The sequence below is a fragment of the Vulpes lagopus genome, chromosome 12, assembly GCF_018345385.1.
Source record: "Vulpes lagopus strain Blue_001 chromosome 12, ASM1834538v1, whole genome shotgun sequence".
NCBI lineage: Eukaryota > Metazoa > Chordata > Mammalia > Carnivora > Canidae > Vulpes > Vulpes lagopus.
In genome coordinates, this window is record NC_054835.1 from 84,281,310 (window position 1) to 84,301,326 (window position 20,017).

General features: G+C 40.1%; 1 protein-coding gene across 1 annotated transcript in view; it reads right to left on the minus strand.

Moving 5' to 3' along the window:
- RASSF6 (Ras association domain family member 6) overlaps window positions 1-20,017 on the minus strand; it is a 63,844-nt gene that overhangs the window by 8,726 nt on the left and 35,101 nt on the right. Inside the window, exons 5-8 of the mRNA XM_041726897.1 lie at window positions 12,139-12,217; window positions 7,914-8,053; window positions 2,814-2,911; window positions 943-1,127 (exon numbers count right to left, since the gene is read on the minus strand). Of these exons, the coding sequence (XP_041582831.1) occupies window positions 943-1,127; window positions 2,814-2,911; window positions 7,914-8,053; window positions 12,139-12,217 (502 nt within the window). The remainder of the gene's footprint in view (window positions 1-942; window positions 1,128-2,813; window positions 2,912-7,913; window positions 8,054-12,138; window positions 12,218-20,017) is intronic.

Consider the following 20,017-nt stretch of genomic DNA (forward strand, 5'->3'; position numbering starts at 1 on the left):
GTGGAAGAAAGAACAAGGCATAAAGCCCTTCAGGAAAAAAGCTTCAGATGAATGAGTTAACATTTTGTATTAAAGGGCTTAGGATGGTACCTGGCACAGAATAAGTGCTTTTTAAGTATTTATTAAATGAATGAATAATTGCTGAAATACATGACATGAAAAACTTCAGTTCTTAGAATCTGACCTATTTCCTACCATCAACAAAGTGAAATGTCTTACAAAAACTGTGGAAAGGAACACATAAATTTAAAACATCAAGTGAAAAATTAGAATACAAATTATATCCAAAGTATAACTACGCTTACATAAAAAATACATATATATGTTCAAGACCCGGAAAGGAACGCTGTGAGATGAGAAATTTGATTCATTGGAATAAAAGGTCTGTAGCTGTTTTTTTTTCTTTATTTAAATGTTAATGTTCAAATGTACTTTGAACCATTCTCTATTGTAGCACTTACATTATCCTAATGCCATTTGTTGATGTACTGGTTTCCTTGCCCGATACCTGAGCTCCATGTGGGCAGAGGCATTAACTGAGCCATCTTTATAGTGCTTGGCACAGAACCAGACCCTGAGATAGGGTTCATCCATCACGTCGGCTAATACTTGGGTTCTGGAGTCAGACAAAGCTGGCTTCAAGTTCAGAGCTGCTACTTAAAAGTACTGTGACCTAAGACAAATTACTTAACTTCTGGAGCCTCAGCTAACACAGGCAGGGAAAATAATGGTACCTATTTCAAAGGATTGTTTCAGTGGTTAATGAGATAATTAATCAAAATCCAACTTAAAACAGTTTAATACCTAACACATAGTGAGTACCCAATAAATGTGAGATACACTACTACTATTTTATTACTATTTTTGATTGTAAGTTGAGTCGAGTGGTATTGTTAGAAAAACAGACATCATTTAAATGACATTAATGGAATTATAACTCACTTCATGGTTATAGAAGTGCCCATTAATAGAGGCCCTATGCTTCTGTCTCTCTTTTCTGTCCATCATTGGAGACTTCATCCTTTTTCTCACCAGGGTTGCTTCACTCATGGTTCGATAGAGCAATGGGGATTCTGGCTCTTCTTCTGCATAAGGCTTCAGAGTGCTACTGTGATAAGATAAATAATCTGGGAAGAATAAAGATTATAAGGGCCATATCATTTAGCCACCTACCTCCTTGGGTGGATTTGTATATGTATTTAATAGGAAAATATATAGCTAAGCAGTGAACTATAATGTTTTCAAACAGTAGGAAATAGTATTCCATTTTGCTTTGGGATTTTAAAAAATTTCCTAATTAATTAGAGTATCATCCAATAGTCTTGAGATATTTTATCTTCCTCTAGCACTGGTGCTTGGATACAAATAGATTTTATGGTATCTTCCATACCAAGAAATTAGGATTCCCCTGAGTTTATTTTTTTTTTATTTATTTTTAATTTTTATTTATTTATGATAGTGACACAGAGAGAGGGAGAGGCAGACATAGGCAGAGGGAGAAGCAGGCTCCATGCACCGGGAGCCTGACGTAGGACTCGATCCCGGGTCTCCAGGATCACACCCTGGGCCAAAGGCAGGCGCCAAACCACTGCGCCACCCAGGAATCCCTCCCCTGAGTTTAGAGAAATGTTTTCAACAGGCTGACTGGAAGGACCTTTATATAAAAGATGCCAAGAGCCATCAAAGATAGGGGAATCTTGGAAGGAACATTATGTTAGTTATTGAATATGGGTTTTTATGGAGACAGAAGAAAAGACTGTGTTGAGAAAGGCTAGGAAAAAATAAACATTGAAAGTTGTTGGTAGATTAATAAGATAATGTTGACCAGAAAAGTCTGAAATCAGCTTTGTAATAGGACGACCCCAGAAACATGAACTCTGCCCCCAGCCTCAGTCACTAGCTCCTCCCTTCTTGGTTCTCCATATCTATGTAAGATACACAATATCATGGCTGACACTTAGCAGAGTCTCAGGAAATGGTAGCTACTAATATTACTACTATCACATCATCACTATGGCTACCGATGTCACATGTCATAGGAGCTGCCATTTACCATTGGTTTGTGTGAGTTCGATATGAACTTATTTGATGTTTAAGTTGAGTTCTCTTTTTAAAAGAAATGGTTGAAATGACTCTATCAAATATACTGATTTCAGTATATCTGCCTCTTTTTTTGGGAAATGATGTTATGTAAAGACTTACTAACTAACTAAAACATTCAACTTCTAAAAAGATATAGAATTCAGTCTGAGGAATTTGGTCTAACATAAAAAACTACTGAGTATAATAAATGATCCTAATCCCTGGGGAAAATACTGAAGAATTTTACATATACAGATTTATTCAATTCATTAGCTTTCCCTAATCTAATAAATCTAAGTGAGTTGGTGTAATTTTAAAAATAGCTGTGGGGCACCTGAGTGGTGCAGTTGGTTGAGCATCCGATTCTTGGTTTCCACTCAGGTCATGATCTAGATAGAGTCATGAGGTGGAGCCCTGTGTGGGGCACTGTGATCAGTGGGACGTCTCCTTGACAATCTCTCCTTTCTCTCCCTCTACCCCTCCCCATCATGCTCTCTCTCTCAAATGAATAAATAAATCTTGAAAAATAAATAAAAATCATATTTTTATATAGTAAAGTTCTTAAATATCATATGAGCATTGTAGTGACTTAATATGATCCTAAGAGTTTTTTTAATATAAAAGTTTTATTAAATAGTGGTGCGCAAAATGCTAAATTTCAGAGAAACTTTTAGGCTTCATGCTTTACATTAAAAAAGAGGTCTCTCCATTGATAAGAGTTTGATACTTACCTCCTTGGGAAACTATTGCTTCAGGCTCTGGAATCTGGGTCCTATCCAGATCACTAATATGGTAAAGATCGTCAAACTCCCCCCAGCGTGTCATTCCCCTGAAAAGTAATAAATCTTGTAAATTACATCAGTTCTATTCATAATGGTTTTCAGATTCATAGCATTAATATAACATGGAGAGCCTCCACAGGTAGGCATAGTCCAGATTATAATAATTTCATTTATTAAAATTATATTTACACCATGATGGTCATCATGTGCTTTATATACTTTTGTCCTCACTTTAAGCAAAATTGACAATTCAGTTATACCCTGAAACACAAGATTGTATAGCTTCTATAAAATGTGTATGCAAATGGAATTAGGAGAAACCAAAATAATCCATTGTTTACACAGATATCTCCCAATGCTCTTAGGAGAGTTAAGATATAAAAGTGTTCATTCTTCCAACATGCTTTGAGTTCCTATTGTATTCAAAGCATTTTTAGGTAGAATGGCTCTCAGTAAGATGTGGTGCTTAACTTTAAGGCTCTTTACCACTGTGAATGCAATTTACAAAGGAGGAAAGTATATGAGAAACTTTTCTCCTAAAACATTATGATTTATATATAGGATACTAACAATTTTCAATGCATCTTAGTGATTAGAATACATAAAACTGGGCAACTACTTATTTTTACCACCTGGGCTGAGAGTCACTTTTACTTTATTTATCTAGTGACTTATCTTCTCTGTGCCTTCTCCCGTGTCCTTATCTATAAAATGGGGATGTTAATTATATGAGGTTGGATAGGGTTGCTGAGAAGATTAAATGAGTTATTTTGTGTAAAATTCTTCAAACAGTGCCTGATATGCATAGTAAACTTGCAATATGTGTTAAAAGTTATCAAAATCATCCTCATTTTCATTGTCATCCTCATCATGATCACCTGTATCCGTTTCATGATAGGCAAGGAACCACTAGGGAGCTAAGATATTCCTGAGTCTCTCTAGTTTAATGGATACTTTTATTACTCGGACTGGTTTTATTCTTACTAAAAATCTCTAGCATAATGACAAAAACCCCCGTAAGTGGTGGCATATACTCTATCCAAATGTAGCATTTGTAGCACTAATTCTATCCAAATTCCACTGGTGGCAACAATAACAAAAAAATGCTTATTAAGACTAGTGGAGGTGAACATGACAAACATGATTTTTTCCCCCTTGATCTTTAAATTCTTTTGATGCCTTTTTACAACCTTTATATCATTTGAGCTTAATAATGTAAATAAGGATCTAAATAACGTCTTAGTGTAAATAAGATAATTCTAATGTTTTTGCTAGTTAATTTTTTCATAAGCCTTACTCTCCAGAATATAGATAGTTGAGTGTCAGAAAAGTCCAAGAACTATAAGTAATAATGAACTCAAAGGAGACCTATTCAGATCCTGACTCAGAATCAAGTTATTCTTAAGGTAGACAAAATTACCCATCTTCCCTAATCTACAAGAGATTAATTATCACAAGAGGCAGATGTTATTATCATAGAAAGAGAGTTAGCAATGGGGAAGGCTCAATACCAACGAAAAGCAGAAACTCAAATGGGAAGGCAGCCTAATGCTATTTCATATGGGGGAAGATGAGAGTGCCCAGGAGTGCCCAATCAGTATTGTATAAATCCTCAGTTATCTTGGCAGACTTGACACTTGTCCTCACTTCCTTATGGTTTAGTGGTATCACGGGGAACAAACATGGCTCAGTATATGAATCTTTGGCCCTTCTTCCTCTCTACCCGTCATAGTAGAAAGCACCAATTTTGAGCTCTGGATTGTGTAATTCGAAGAATCACCCACGTACAACTGTGCACAGGACTACACTTGAGGACAGTTACCCAGAGTTGTTCAAAGAAACTGGATGGAACTTAATGCAATATCAAATAGCTTAACTTGCCCAAGCCTGGGACTGTTAGCATTGCTCTGACCATGCTTCAGGATATATACCATCGGTAAATTTAAACCGTGGGGAGCTTTTCTGATGAGTTGCAAAATAAAAAGGAAGTAGTAATTTGATAGACAAATGGAATGTGGTCATTTTTCTACCTGTGTTGTTAGAAAAAAACCACACTATGAATGTTATTCTAATGTACACTTGTCCAGCTTCTGTTGTTTATGTCATTCTGTCACGACCTGTATAAAATGTGCAAACACAGATTTTAGAAAGATTAAAGACTGAAATCAAAACTTGTGCAAGCAAATGTAACCTCAGTAAGGCTTGGGTTTTTTTTGAAAAAAATTTTTTGAAAGATTTTCGAAACAAAGGACTTGGACCATATATGAAAGATCAAAGTACTGCCCAAAGAATTGTTTCCATAAAGGACCACAAGTGGTCACAGTTCAAACAGACTGATTTATATTTAAGCTTCTACCACTCCTTTAAGCTGACTCAGGGTGACTCATTTTGAAGATCATTAAAGCAAATTAGCATGACAAACTGATGATTCTCTCAGTGGGTGAACAGAAAGACAAGATTGCAGCCCTTCCTGCAGCTCAGTACACAACTTCCATGTCTTTTGCTCCACATCTACCCACTGAAGATACCACATCTGGGACCCTGTGGGAGCAGAGGTACAAGTTCTGCACCAAGGAACCCTTATGAGAAAGGGGACTTGAGAAGTGAGAGTGAGGGAATAGTCTCTTTCTTCATTTGATTTCCTTCAAAGCTCAGAATTCAAGTGAATGCCATCTTAAGGGTGGCAGAATGACAATGTCTAGAATTGAACTGAAACAAAGAAAACAAACAAAGAATAGGACCCTCAGGTGGCCAAGCACCCCACTAGGGAACCAGAGGCCAAGGAACTGCCATTCCAAATCATGCTGTCCCTTCCTGCTGAGTGTTCAGCTGGCTTCCAGGAAGGATTCTTGCCTAGTTAACCACAACTGAATCTAACTTTGCTCTTGAGTGTGAGAGGGTAGGATCTCTTTCTGATAATTCTTAACCTTCAGTAAGATCTGATACACCACAAGTGGGCCCTTTGCTTCGAATGCTCTAGTAAGTCTCACTACTGTGGTAAAGGGCAGGCAAAGTTCTCTAGGGAATTCTTTCTCAACTTTAAACTAAAGGAGATAGTTCCTGTTCGGTTCACAGCAATGGGCTTTCTGATAAATAATGAAAAATGCAGTTGGTGTCTCTGGAAGGCATGTCATGAGAATATTAAATTTAACCTGCCACAGTGTATGGAGAGGCATCAATATTACTTTGTCCACCCGGTCTCTTGAAAGTTATGCCCAAATTGAGGATTTTTAGGAGCAAGTGTTTTGAATTTTAATTTGAAAACTCAAAAATACCTTGAGGTAGCTATTTTTAAAAAGGTTTCATGTGATAATACAAGTACCTTACTGCATCTCCTTGACATCTTCCCTTAATGTTCCATACTTATTAAGTTTTCATGACTCAAATAATTAAAATGTATCAAAAGCAGCTGGCTGCTCAGAGAACTTTGCAATGAGTTTTTAGGCAATATGAATAATGATAGCTAATTCTGCCAAATTCATCTCTTGTACAGTGATCTAAGAGCAGAGCCCAGGGGTAATTTCTCCTTTTACAGGATGCTCCTAGTCATTTAGAATCATCAGCCCATCAGTCATCTGGTACCTGAAGATGAGGCATTCGGGGCTTCATCAGAGCCTAAGTCTGTGGTCTCCCTTCTGTTCTTCCATAGACACAGGACCCTTTCCCTGCTGGCAACCCTTAGCCTGGATGGGAAACTAGTCAGAATGGTAGATGGAGACAGTTTTCACAACAGAGCAGAGGTTAATGTAACTACCAGGCTTGTGGGGACTTAATTCAAAACTATATTTTGAGTCTCTTCTTCATGCCAGCACCACCATAACAGATGAATAAAGTGTGTTCCATACCCTGAGAAAGCCCTCGGGCCAGAGGAGGAGCTAGGGGCATAAAAAACCAATTGATGGTGCATTTTAAAAGTGATTCTAGAAAAATTGTCAATGCCCCTGGTACAGACAGAAGGGTCAGAAAAGACTTTCTGGAGAATGTGTTACCTGACCAGAATCTTAAAAGATTGAGAGAAGGGAGTGAGGCAAATGGATGTTGAAAAGCAGGTAGACTTTCCAGGAGTCAGAAAAGTAAGAGACTGCATGGTACCTGTAGGGAATTACAAAATGTTCAGAACTGCTGGAGCATCGTGTTTGAGAGAATTGGCAAGGTGCAAATAAATCACAGTGGGGCATCAGTGTTCTTTCCATAGGAAAAATGGGGCTTCCTTCAAGGTGATACTTGGGTTTTCCTTGCCTATGGCCAAAGATCAAATTGAGGAAAAGGTCCTGGCTCTCTCTTCATCCTCTCTTCCTAGAACTCCAGCCCATCTAGTTATATATGGATGGCAGGATGAGTGAGGACAAACCTTGGTGCCTCTATATACATAATAGGGAGACAAGCTGGAAAGTTGAGGATTAAAAAGGAGGGAAAGTAGAGAAGAAGAGAAAAAGAAAAAAAATTACATGTATGATTCTCTCTGGGAATATTTGTTTTTCTAAAAATTGCAAAGGATAAAGAAAAAAATCAGCCCAGCCTTTGTATTTGGGGTTCTGATGCATAAACCCAGGCAGAGAACGGTCTTGTGCAGTTATGAGCTTCAAGTGCATTTTGTTGTGCCCTGTTGCACAGGATCAGGACAATTAGGTGGAGCATCATTAAATCTGCTTTCCAGAAGTCTCCCCTCAGGAAGAGCCCTCTGTTCCAAGGAAAGGACAAATTCAAATTTTATCTCCCCTTTCGGTGTCCAGGTCAGGGCTAATGGAATCTTGCCTTTACGTTTTGTCTTTTCTAACAAAGGAACGCAGTCTTCAGGAGAGAAGCAACACAGCAGACAGGCAGCCCTGAGGTCCAGTCCAGTTCTGCTCCATGGTGTTTGGAGATTTTGCACAAATTGCCTAACCTCTTGGAGCCCCCGATTCTGAACACCTACTTCACAGAGTTGCTGGGGATCAGATGAGATTGTGTTATAAGCATTAGCGCTCCCATCTCTAAGAATCCACACAAGAAAGGTATGTAAAGATGAGGATGCTCTCCTAAGGAGTTAAAACACGAAAGGCAGCTTACCTTTTGGAAAAGACATCTGGTGATCTCAACATAGTGAAAGAAGGGATTTGCTTCTCATCTTGGATTTTCAGTTGTATAGGCCGTTTTACTCCCCAGGAAATGTCCAACATTCCTTCAACAATTAGTCCGCCCTCTTCTGTCTGGGGAAGAAACCAATCATCTCAAACATGGTTTTTGTGTCATTTATAGAAGGTAAATCTTATAACTGAAAATGTAGAAATTAAGTCTGTAAGGCATCTTAATAAATAAATTCCCCAGTGGGATTGTTTGGCTTTTCGATTTATCCTCAAAATAATTCATTTTTGGAAACACCTATAATCAACAAAGTAAGTCATATGGTAATGACATGCCCACCAGAGGGCATAGCGTGTTCAAATGCTTTCTGAACTCCATGATTCTTCACTGAACTGGAAGTTTAATTCTGTTATCTTCAGATTAAAGCAGAAGTAAGCACTCTAACTAAACTAGAAATCAGAGGAACAGCTCTTCAGAGACTTAGTGGCTGTTTCCTCATTTCTGAGCAAGAAATTTTAGCTCACGGAATTATTATGCAGAATGAGGGAAAAATATATGAAAACGCAGTATAAATTGTATAACAGAAATTATTTATTTGAAAAAAATCAAAAGCATTTGACTATCTTTTAAGTTGAAAATATAGCATAGGAAGGAAATTCCATGCAAGCATGGATTATAGACGTTTATTTATTCTGTGGATGTAAATATTAGTACCAAAGCATATTTCCATAAAATTTATTTTCTAATCAATTTTTCCCTTCTCTATGTAAAAGCCTTTCTGTTATTAGGGTAATGTATTGTCATTATGGAAATTTCAAAAAATATAGAAACTAAGGAGAGTCATATTCCAACCATCCAATAAGTACTACGACATCCAATCAATTATTAGAGAATGTAAATGACTCGATTTTTATCTGAGAGTGTAATGAAAACTCCAGACTCTGGAATCAGACGGGCCTGTGTTTGAACCCTGGATCCGCCACTTCCCAGCTGTGTGACTTTGGATGAGATGCTGGACACCTTTAAACCTGCTGCTTCTGAAGAATGGACATCATAATAACCCCTAATTCATAGGGCCTGACAGTTAATAAGTGCTCAATAATATTATTGCTTATTATTTCTTTGGCTGACAGAAACAAAATTGTGTTCTTTCTCCCACTTTTGAGGTCATGTTTCAGATTACTGAGAAGTCAGGTCACCAATCAGTTGTTTTCAACAACCAAACATAATTTGGTCTCTGGAATGGCAGTACATGACGCAGGTCCTACATTTTAGTTATTGCTGTATAGCGTCCCTTCTTTGCTTAATTACACTTCAATTAATCCCTTACAGCAAAAAAATCAAAGAATAACTGCTCTTCTGAGATTACCTAATTCTTGCTTTCAAGAAAAAAATACTCCAATTGCTATCAGACAATGTAAGGTTTTCTCATGTAAGGAATATCAGAATACTCTTTAATTGCACAAAGTGTCTCTTTAGAGGTCAACTAAATAAATTATCACAGAAGTCTTGTTTATACTTATTTAATCTTGTTGTCTAAATCCTTAGGCCTCTTTTCTTTTAGATGTACACCAGTATCCTTGGCGATCTCAAGGATCCTTAAATGCTATCTCTAAACTAATAGCTTCCAACTTTATATTTCTAGCCCAAACCTTCCCACTGAACTCCAGCCATCCAATTGCCCACCTTCCATCAAACTTAGTATGTTCCTAATTACCTCTTGGTCTTTCTCCCATGAATATTTTCCTCTCCAACTCTTTCCCATCTTGGTAAATAACACCCTTATCCTTCCAGTTGTTCAGGCCAGGAATTTTAGAGCCACCTTTAATCTTTCTTTTGTACTCAACACCCAACTCATTAGCAAATCCTGTTAGCTCCACCTTAAAAATATGTCCCTAATGTGACCACACTCACTGTATCCACTACCATGATTTTGGTCCATGCCATTGCCAATGTTTGCTGGGATTATTGTAAGAATTTTCTTTCTCATTCTTCTCTTGTCCTTTCATATACTCCGCATAGCTAGGGAGATCCTTTTAAAATGAATCCTTTTAGGTAATGTCACTGTTCTACTCAAAACTTCCCTGTGGATTTCCATCTCATTGCACATACATGCTAAGGTCTTCACAATGATCTACAAGACCCACAAACTCTGGTGCTTTCCTTTCACAGTTATGTCTCCAGCTGCAATGTCTACTAATTCCCCTTTCTCATAAGATTCCTGCTCTCCTGGCTTCCCTGCTCTACTTCAATTACACTAGTCAGGCTCCGTCCCCTTATTCAGGCTGTCTCTGCCTGGAATGTGCATCCCACAGACTTCTGCAAGGTTTGCTTCTTCACATCTCTCAGAGTCTCTGATCGAATGCTCCTCTTCCCTCACCCCACTTAGACCCCTGAGCCCTCTTCCCTGCTGTACTATTGCCCACCACCTTTATTACCATTTGATATATTGTATATTTTGTTTCTTATCTGTCTGCTATAATGTAAGCAGCATAAAGGCATTCTGTCCAATTTCTTCATTGCTATATCTGCAGCTTCTAGAATGGTGTCTTGCACACAGGAGACAATCAGTATTTGCTTAATTAGGGGCACCTGGGTAGCTCAATTGGTTAGGCAGACTCTGCCTTCAGCTCAGGTCATGATCCCAGGGTCCAGGGATCGAGCCCCACATCGGGCTCTCTGCTCAACAGGGGGTCTGCTTCTCCCTCTCCCTCTGCCTGCTGCCCTGCCTACTTGTGCACCCTCTCTCTGTTAAGTAAATAAATAATTTTTTTAAAAAAAATATTAGCTTAATTAATCAGAGATTAAGAAAGCTGCATTTTATCCTCCATACTGCCCCTTTTAACAGTGTTTGTTATTGTAACCAAGGATATTTTGAAAATTCTGTATTCTAACTTTATTGACCAGTGAGTAAAGATGGAAAGATTAAACAATTTGATAGTCTCACTGTGCACTTTATTCATGTATTTTTAAAAATTAAATGACTTTTGTATTATAAATTGAACATTGTTCCTAGAATTGGAAAGAATATGGCTCAAATTATATGTTCATAACATCAAAATTCAAATATTTTCCTAAAGGAAAAAACTTAACATTATGGACTTTATAGAAACTTGAAGCAAAATATAAACAATCTTTTTTAAAGTTTTGATCTTTTCTTAAATTATCTTTACAGTTATATACATTAGAGATCTTAGATATAGGACAATATTGAAATAATTTAAAATTAGGCCCATTTCTTCGTAAAGAGATTAGTTACTTCCTTCTCCTATCTATCACATTTGGGAACGTAACTGAAATATTCAGTTGAACTAAATCATTTAACCTCACTAGTAAAGACCAGAGTAGTTTGTAAGTTTCCTTCTAAAGCAATTTTAAGCCAAATTGCACTGGCCTAAAGTCAATGCTATACCAGCAGATTTGAAGATTTAAATCAGAGGTAGAAATGTCTAATGTTCCCTGGGACCAGGAAGATATTGAAAAGATGTGAAGTTAGCTCCATTAGAATACAAGACTGAGTGGAGAGGCATGTGGGAAACAGGATTACTAGGAGACGAAGAGGAAGAAACGAAAAATCGAAGCCCGGTTTGTACAACAGCCTGCACTCCCAACAATTTGCACTCCCCAAAATGCTCTGTAGCGTCAGGACTTTTCTGAATTGTTTCTTTCACATTTTAAAATTTGTTGTTATAACATAGTACACATCCATTGGAATTTAACCGATTCATCTTAACAACCAAATCAAACTATGTTACAGACTATGTCATATTTCTTTGAGCTATTTCTCATTGGGATAGACTTAAGATATCTTCAAGTTCTCTCCATTACACATAATGTCACCATGGGATGACACGACCTTCTCTATATGTTCTAGTACATTTGGCAAAAAGCATTATGATAGATTTCTGGTGGACTTGCTGTTCAAAAGATATTTATACACTTTTAAAAATAGAAAGTAAATAGGTCATTAAAATTATTTTTAAATACTTTCCTGTATTTAAAAATACTGCTTAAAAAGTCACATGTTCCAGGACTAGGATTTTGTGATTTGGTCTAAAAATGAAAATCATGATCAAGTCAAAGATTTGCCAGTTTTTCCAGACCACTTGTGCTGCTAGATTATGGACTCCAACTCATCCTGAATCCTCCATACCTTTATGGAATTTCTTCCTGTGAATCAAACTGTATTGCATTTCTTTGATGGGCTTACCTGTCCATATAAAATATGCAGATTTTTCTGGTTCCCATAAAAAATATTATAGTTCTTCAATAAAGAATTAAGTTGTTCCCTAAAAAAAATTACATTTGGTTATAATCAGGCTCTCTAACAGTAAAAGGCAGAAACAGTGCATTTAGTTCGTACAGGTATGATATAGAAATGGTCCAATGGAATCTTTACTGTGCTGTCATTTTCACTTAATGCAGGCCATTGAAAACAGAAGTCTTTTGGGGACAGCAACAAATATTGGTCATAAATAAATAATGAAAGAAGGTAAAATGACTGAGGGCAAAGTTGTGGGAGACTGTTCTGTGACAGGAGACGGCCACCAAACAGGGATTTGGTATCACATTTCTTTTTGGTTTTCCAACATTAATCAGCCTCAATTAAGCATCGAGTACGTGCCTGACACTGTGTTTCCTACCTGGGGTATAGTAACAGTTCAGAAATGGCCACTGCTTCTGAGTTACTTTTCCTTCGTGACAGGTAGGCTCCGGCAGTAGGAATACTGGTTACTGCCCCTCCTCTATCCTTTCCCCTGTGCGTCCATAGCCTAAGATCCTTGCCTTCCCCAGCTAACCTACTGGTCCATCTTTCACCTGGATTACTGCAACAGTCTCCTAAAAGCCTCCCTGTATCTCTAGCTTGTTGTAATAGCAGGTGTTATTTTAATGCAAACCTGATCATTTCTCTCCTCAGCTCCAAATTCTCCAATATCTTTTCATTATTTGGACTAAAAGCCAACATGCTTCCAATGACTTAAAAGGCCAGATGTGAGCTGGTCTTCTGTTTCCCTTTGATCTCATTTCCTTCCATTCTTTCCTTCACTCACTACACTTTAACCACTGGCCTCCTTGATATTCCTTTAATACGCCAGGCACATTCTCACCTCAGGGCCTTTGCACTGATCCCTATGTCCAGAAAGACCTCCATCCGCATCCCCCACGCTGTCACACTGTTCACACATTTTCTTTAACTCCTTACCCAGAATTCACCTTCTCAAGAAGTCCTTCCTGACCACTCAATCTAAAGCGCTGCCTTCTCCCAACATTCATATTCTGCTTTCTTACCTCAGCCCATGCTTCACCTCTAACTTTGTGCATACTTATTTGTCTTGTATTTGGTCTCTCTCACCAGACCATAGCTCCACGAGAATAAACATGCTTGTATGTTTTGTTTGCACTATATTCTATCTGCCTGGAGAAGTGTGTACCCTGCCAAAGAAGCTTTTGAAGGTGATTTTTTTGTGTACCTGATGAAACAATGGGTCGCTGGTCATAAAACAGCCTGTAATGTGTAGATCTGAGTTGTTGGCCCTGAAGGCACAAGGACATGAAGAGTGACTGTCAAGATGATCATCCATATCTGGTTCAAACTGGTTCAAACTGTGGCTTCTAATAGCGAATGGCCATGCACTCATGCATTCACACAGTTGAACCTGAGGACAGGTGAGAGCGTCGACAACAGACACTGCCTACCGTGAACTTGGGGGGGTGGAGGGGATCAAATGTGAAGAGTGTGAGGAGCTTACCAGGCAGAGATAACTTTCACAAGGACATGGAGCTATTTCTATAGTTTTTGTGGAGAAAGCTGAGTGTCAGGATCTAAGAGTTGAACATGTAAATGGAGAGTGGTGCGCAATGAGCTAAAGAAGCAGGCAGGAACCTTGTGAACCATTTTAACAAGCTTAAAAAAGTTCACCCTGCAGGCAGGAGGCAGCTACTGAACAAAGTAGCTTTTTTTCTAGGCAAAAGAAAGACATGATGATAAGGGCCACTAGGGGACTGACAAGACACAGATTTTAGGACAAGATGGAAGCAGAGAGGGAGTGTGGGACTCCTGCAACAGTACTGAGATAGAGGTGCAGGAGCAAGGCTGTGCACCATGGAAAGACGCTCAAGGGTCCTACATGTACAGAAAGGAATGAAGTCTCAGTGGGACTTAAAATACGTATAGGGATTACATGATTCAGATACATCTGAAGGTAATCACAAAGCGTCATCTAGGCAGTCAGGAAAGGGGACAGTGATTTAATATACAACGTGCCCTGTCAATGCTAATTGTAACAGATTTCTTGGATCCACTTAAATGTTATATATGCACCTTCCTCCCCTCAAAAAAGGAAACAGACATCCGTGCACCTGTCCTCTCAGCCACCAAGATGTTCCTCACCCAGCCTAGATCAGACTGCTAAGCAGCTATTCAGCTGCCTTAACAAAACTATAAAATGGATAAAAAGCAATGGATTTCACATCCAATCTTCTCAGTTCACAAATCTGTGATGTCCAGAAGCCACAAGGACACCCAAGAAGTAGACATAAGGTTCAAAGACCCCACACACTCTGTTTGATACATAACAAAAGGATTTCCTGAGAGCTTCTTTTTTGGAACATGAAATACTGCATGTGATATACAACAAGATTTTAAAAAATCAAACAGTATATAATATGGATAGTGTTTTAAAGATGTATTTACTTATTTGGGAGAGAGAGAGAACGCACAAGCGTGGAGGAGGGACAGAAGCAGAGGGAGAAGCAGATTCCCTACTGAGCAGGGAGCCCAAGTCGGGGCTCCATCCCAGACCCTGAGCTCAGGACCTGAGCTGACGGCAGACACTAACTGAGTGAGCCACCCAGGTGCCCCCATATGGACAGTGTTTTCAGAAAACTGAGGAATGGCAAACTTCCGTGTAAACTGGACTACCTAAATGAAGGGATAGAATAATAAGCTTCCCAAGACAGAAGCTGGCCCTGTGCACTGGCAGAGCAGATCAGATCCTGGCAGCAGCTGACGGCCCGAGAGTTGCCCGTAGCTGGTGATGAGTGCAAGCCGGGAGACACTTAACATGGGGAAGGATGCAGAGGAGGGCTCCCGGCTTCTGTTCCTTTAAGGCTCCCAGCTTGGTTTTATGAGCAATATTAGATCCAGAACTCACTGTAAAATGCTTAGGTGTACTTTGTACTTTGTGGCCTGAATTGCAGCTGCTCAGCAGATGGGAATTACCCACACACTGACGTCTGCCATGAATAATGGACCTAGCAAGAAAGGAGTTCCTCAATCTTATCATGCTACTTAGCTGGCCGGAAGAAACAATTTTTATTTGATCTTATAAAACTGTAATATTCATGGGCATGGGACAGCATGATGGATGGAATGGAGTTACGCCTTGCATCCACAGACGGAACGGGTGTCAAATATTAGTTGTAATAAGAGGTCTGGCTCCTGCGTTAGTGGCGATTTACAGGGTAATTAAATGGATATCCAGTCCCTTCCCCAGAAACCAAAAACCTTGTCCCCCTCTTTGCTAAGTGCTTCTTACAATTTGGACCCAATAAAGGCAAACCAGCAAGACCGTTGGGGGGGGGAACCCAGTACAAACTTCCGAGGCTGCCATAGGATAGGAAATAAACCAGAGAAAGATACAACCGGGCTAAGGCCAGGGCGGGGGCAGGTTTGGCCTCCGAGTTTGTGTTGCCTCCACCTCGGGAGACTTGCTGAAACCGGCCAGGCCCAGCCCAGCCTCCCTGAACCCCATGGTGACAGCAGCATCGGAAATGACCTTGTGATGTTCACACCAGCGTGTTTAGGAGCAGGAACCCAAAACGCCTGCAAGAATATCCTCAAAGAGATGAAAAACTGAGACAGGATACAAATGCTAAGTTGCCGTGTCCTACATTCAGTTCTCCGCTCAACACACATGGATTTTGTTGACGATGTTAAATTTTAGCATCGAGATCAACAATTTCATGTCAGGTTAGAAACCTGAATTTAACGGGCACCCCGGTGGCTCAGCGGTTTAGCACCTGCCTTCGGCCCAGGGCGGGACCCCGGGGTCCCGGGATCGAGTCCCACGTCGGGCTCCCTGCATGGAGCCTGCTTCTCCCTCTGCCTGGGTCTCTGCCCCTCTCTCTCTCTGTCTCTCATGAATAAATAAATAAAATCTTAAAAAAAAACCCTGAATTTAAAATGTAATGTTTTTAATAAAATAACTATGAATTAATCATGTGAAGGCGACCCAGCTGGGACTCTTTGCTGGGAATCCGGATTGTGATTTATTTTAGGAGTTGTAGTTCTGCCTATTTCCCAAACTTCATACAGTAAGTGCATAATACGATTATTATGATGTCATAGTTTTACTTCCACAAAAACATAAACTCCTGTAAGTTTTTGGAATGGTGGAACCAGGAAATAGGACACCAGAAAAAAATAAGTAGAGCCTTATCATTAAGCCATTTGCCAAGACAAACCATCATATCATCTTCCTGACGTCTGCGTGATGTCCGCAAGCAGTAGCAAACTTCTCTTAACTCACTTTATCCTTCATTACTGTCAGCTTGAATCCTGGAATTAAAATGGCAAACTTCTAGAGTGTCTGTACCAGTTCACATTCCCACCAACAGTGCAAGAGGATTCCCCTTTCTCCACAGCCACTCTGGAAAACTGTGTGGAGGTTCCTCAAAGAGTTAAAAATAGACCTGCCCTACGACCCAGCAACTGCACTGCTGGGGATTTACCCCAAAGATTCAGATGCAGTGAAACGCCGGGACACCTGCACCCGATGTTTCTATCAGCAATGTCCACAATAGCCAAACTGTGGAAGGAGCCTCGGTGTCCATCGAAAGATGATGGATAAAGAAGCTGTGGTCTGTGTATACAGCGGAATATTCCTGAGGCATTAGAAATGACAAATACCCACCATTTGCTTCGAGGTGGATGGACCTGGAGGGCATTATGCTGAGTGAAGTAAGTCAATTGGAGAAGGACAAACATTATATGGTCTCATTCATTTGGGGAATATAAAAAATAGTGATAGGGAATAAAGGGGAAAGGAGAGAAAATGAGTAAAAATATCAGTGAGGGAGACAGAACATGAAGACTCCTAACTCTGGGAAGCGAACAAGGGGTAATGGAAAGGGAGGAGGGCAGGGGGTTGGGGTGACTGGGTGACGGGCACTGAGGAGGACACTTGGCGGGATGAGCCCAGGGTGTTATGCTGTATGTTGGCAAATTGAACTCCAATAATATATATATATATTTATAAGGCAAACTTCTGCAGCTGCTCTTCTATAAGCCAGTACAGCTTCGGGTTGTTTTTGCTTTTGGCTTCCCCTCCAGGCTCAAATGAAGAAAGACTACCTTTCAACCTTTGCATAGAGACCTTTCTCAGCTTGCAAAGTAGGTTATTCACATTTCCATTGCAAATGAAAGGATTTGGTTCCACAGTTTGAAAACAGCCAAGTTGGGAAGAGGAGGGCTGTCTTGACTGCAGTAAAAATGCAAGCCCTAAATGATCAAGAAGCTCCGAATTTGCCCCCCTCTCCTGACTTCCTTTGAAGGCTATTGCCCTTTTTGAAAAGGAAGGGTTTCAGGGTGCCCGGGGGTCAGTTGGTGGGGCGTCTGCCTTCAGCTTGGGACATGATGGCAGGACCCTGAGATGGAGCCCAGAGTTGGGCTCCCTGCTCAGCGTGAAGTCTGCTTCTCCCTCTCCCTCTGCAGCCCCCCTGCTTGTGCTCTCTCTCTCTCTCTGTCAAATAAATGGATAAAACCTTGAAAAGAAAAGAAAAGGAATGACTTCTAACATTTCTAGTAATTCTGCTAAAGTATCCATAATTATTGCTAGTGGTCAGGTGACAGTGCCTGTGATTTGTTTGCTTTGTTCTTCCCAACAGTTCTATCCTAAGACCCAACTCCCTCTTCACTGCTGACAACCAATAATAAAAAGGATCTGGGAGTTGCACGAACTCCAAAAGAAATCTAATCAATAAGGAATCAATAAGGTGGTGCATAACCAGACTTGCCTCTCCTCCACCACAATCAACCCTCAGCTGCCTTTGGCCATTTTGGACTTTTGTATTTTCCAGGCATTTATCTTTTGCTGATGACCCCTGTAAAAAGTGGGCCAGAGCCATTAGTGGATAGAATTGTCAGCTTCTCTCAGGTCCTCAACCCCTAGAATTCAGATAACAGCAAAAGGATGAAAAACTAAAGGATAATTTTGTAGTATTAAAAAGAAACTTGAAGCGATGGCTAATTGGTGGATACAAAACAAAAACCCCCAAGTATTTTCTCGATGATGAACTCTACCACTGGAGAGAAGGGCTTTAGCTGCACAGAATAATGTCACTAGATGTTGATAAGACATAAAAGAAGGGATTAAAAAAAAAAAGGGAGAAGCAAAGGAGTACATCCCTTGTTAAAAGGCCAGTGCTTCTGAAGAAAACAGGCATGTGTGCTCTAGATCTGACATGTGATTTTTTTTTTAAATTTTTTATTATTTATTTATGATAGTCACACACAGAGAGAGAGAGAGGCAGAGACACAGGCAGAGGGAGAAGCAGGCTCCATGCACCGGGAGCCCGATGTGGGATTCGATCCCGGGTCTCCAGGATCGCGCCCTGGGCCAAAGGCACGCGCCGAACCGCTGCGCCACCCAGGGATCCCTGACATGTGATTTTTAAGAGAATCTCTTTATAAGGGTAACTCTCAGTATTTGATATTTTAACAAGTTACGTGTTTTCCAACAACCTCAGATGAGGGAAGATATTTATCTATTCCCTTTTCCTCTATGCTTGGGTTTTTAAAGACTTTTATGAAAAAGCAAAAAAATTCACAACCTGTTATTCCAGTTGGCAGTGGCAATGAGCCTGCTTCCATACCAGACCCTGTTTTCTGTTATCACGTGCAACGCTGAATTCCTAGGGGCAGCCCGAGCAGTTCACAGACAGGGAAGAAAGAATGAAGGAAGTCATATGCCCTATAATCCTCTTCTCTGGCCTGAAACACAGGAAAATATGGTCTCTGCTTCACAGCCCTAATACTATTGACAAACCGACACTGATTTTTGTATTTCTATTCCAATCCAAAGTAAGGACTTGAAACTACCACTTTGATGAAATAGTCTGTTTTCTTGTTGCAGCAGAGTGTATTGGAGAGAACAGTACTGATTCGTGAATGCTGTTAGGGCTGTGAACCAGGAAACATATTCACCTGTTTGCTTTCTTTCCAGAGCCTGCCCACATTCCTCTGCTCTGGGCCCCTTTTCATCCCAAAGCAGCAATGACCATTTGCTGCAGCGTTGCTCTGACACAGACTCCTCATAGAGCTCTCCTCCTCTCCCGTATTTAAAGACTCTTGGGATGACATCGGGCCCATCTAGATAATCTCTCTATATTAAGATCAGTCAATTAGTAATCTGAATTACTTTTTGCCACGCAACGTAAAATATTCACAGCTTCAGGGGATTAGGATGTAGTCATCTCTGGGAGCCGTTATTATGTCTATCACGAGATTTAAAAGTGACTCCTATCCCAGCATTGTCTGAACACCTGGGGGGCACCTTGTTAGAAATTAAAATCTGTATTTTAACCAAGATACCAAGGAAATGTGTGCGTACATTAAAGGTAAGCCCTGGTGTAATCACTTTGCCCCTAGATGCAAAACAGTACTTAAGGGTAGCATCTGTCAAACACCAAGGTCCTGGTTCAGTTCTCTGAGGTTGGCTACTGCCATACTCATGAATAACCAGCAAAATTTTGTGGGGTTACCATGTAACAGACAATGTAATGGACGCTAGGGGGGCTGCAGCATATGCAGCTAGTGAGGTCTCTGCTACCAGGACTTACTTTCTATAGGAGGAAGGCAGAAGAAAACGAAAGAGCAAAATAAGAGATTTGCTATTTTTACTTAGGAAGGAGCGCTCTGAGAATAACAGGATCATATGACGCAGTGCACGGTAGAGGACGCGTCAGTAAGGGCCCTAGGAGGACTGACATATTAAACACACAATCATGGGAAGGAGCCAGCCACATGAGGAGTCAAGGAATGCATCCCAAGCAAGAGATGCATTGCCCTGTACACAAAGCTACGCTTG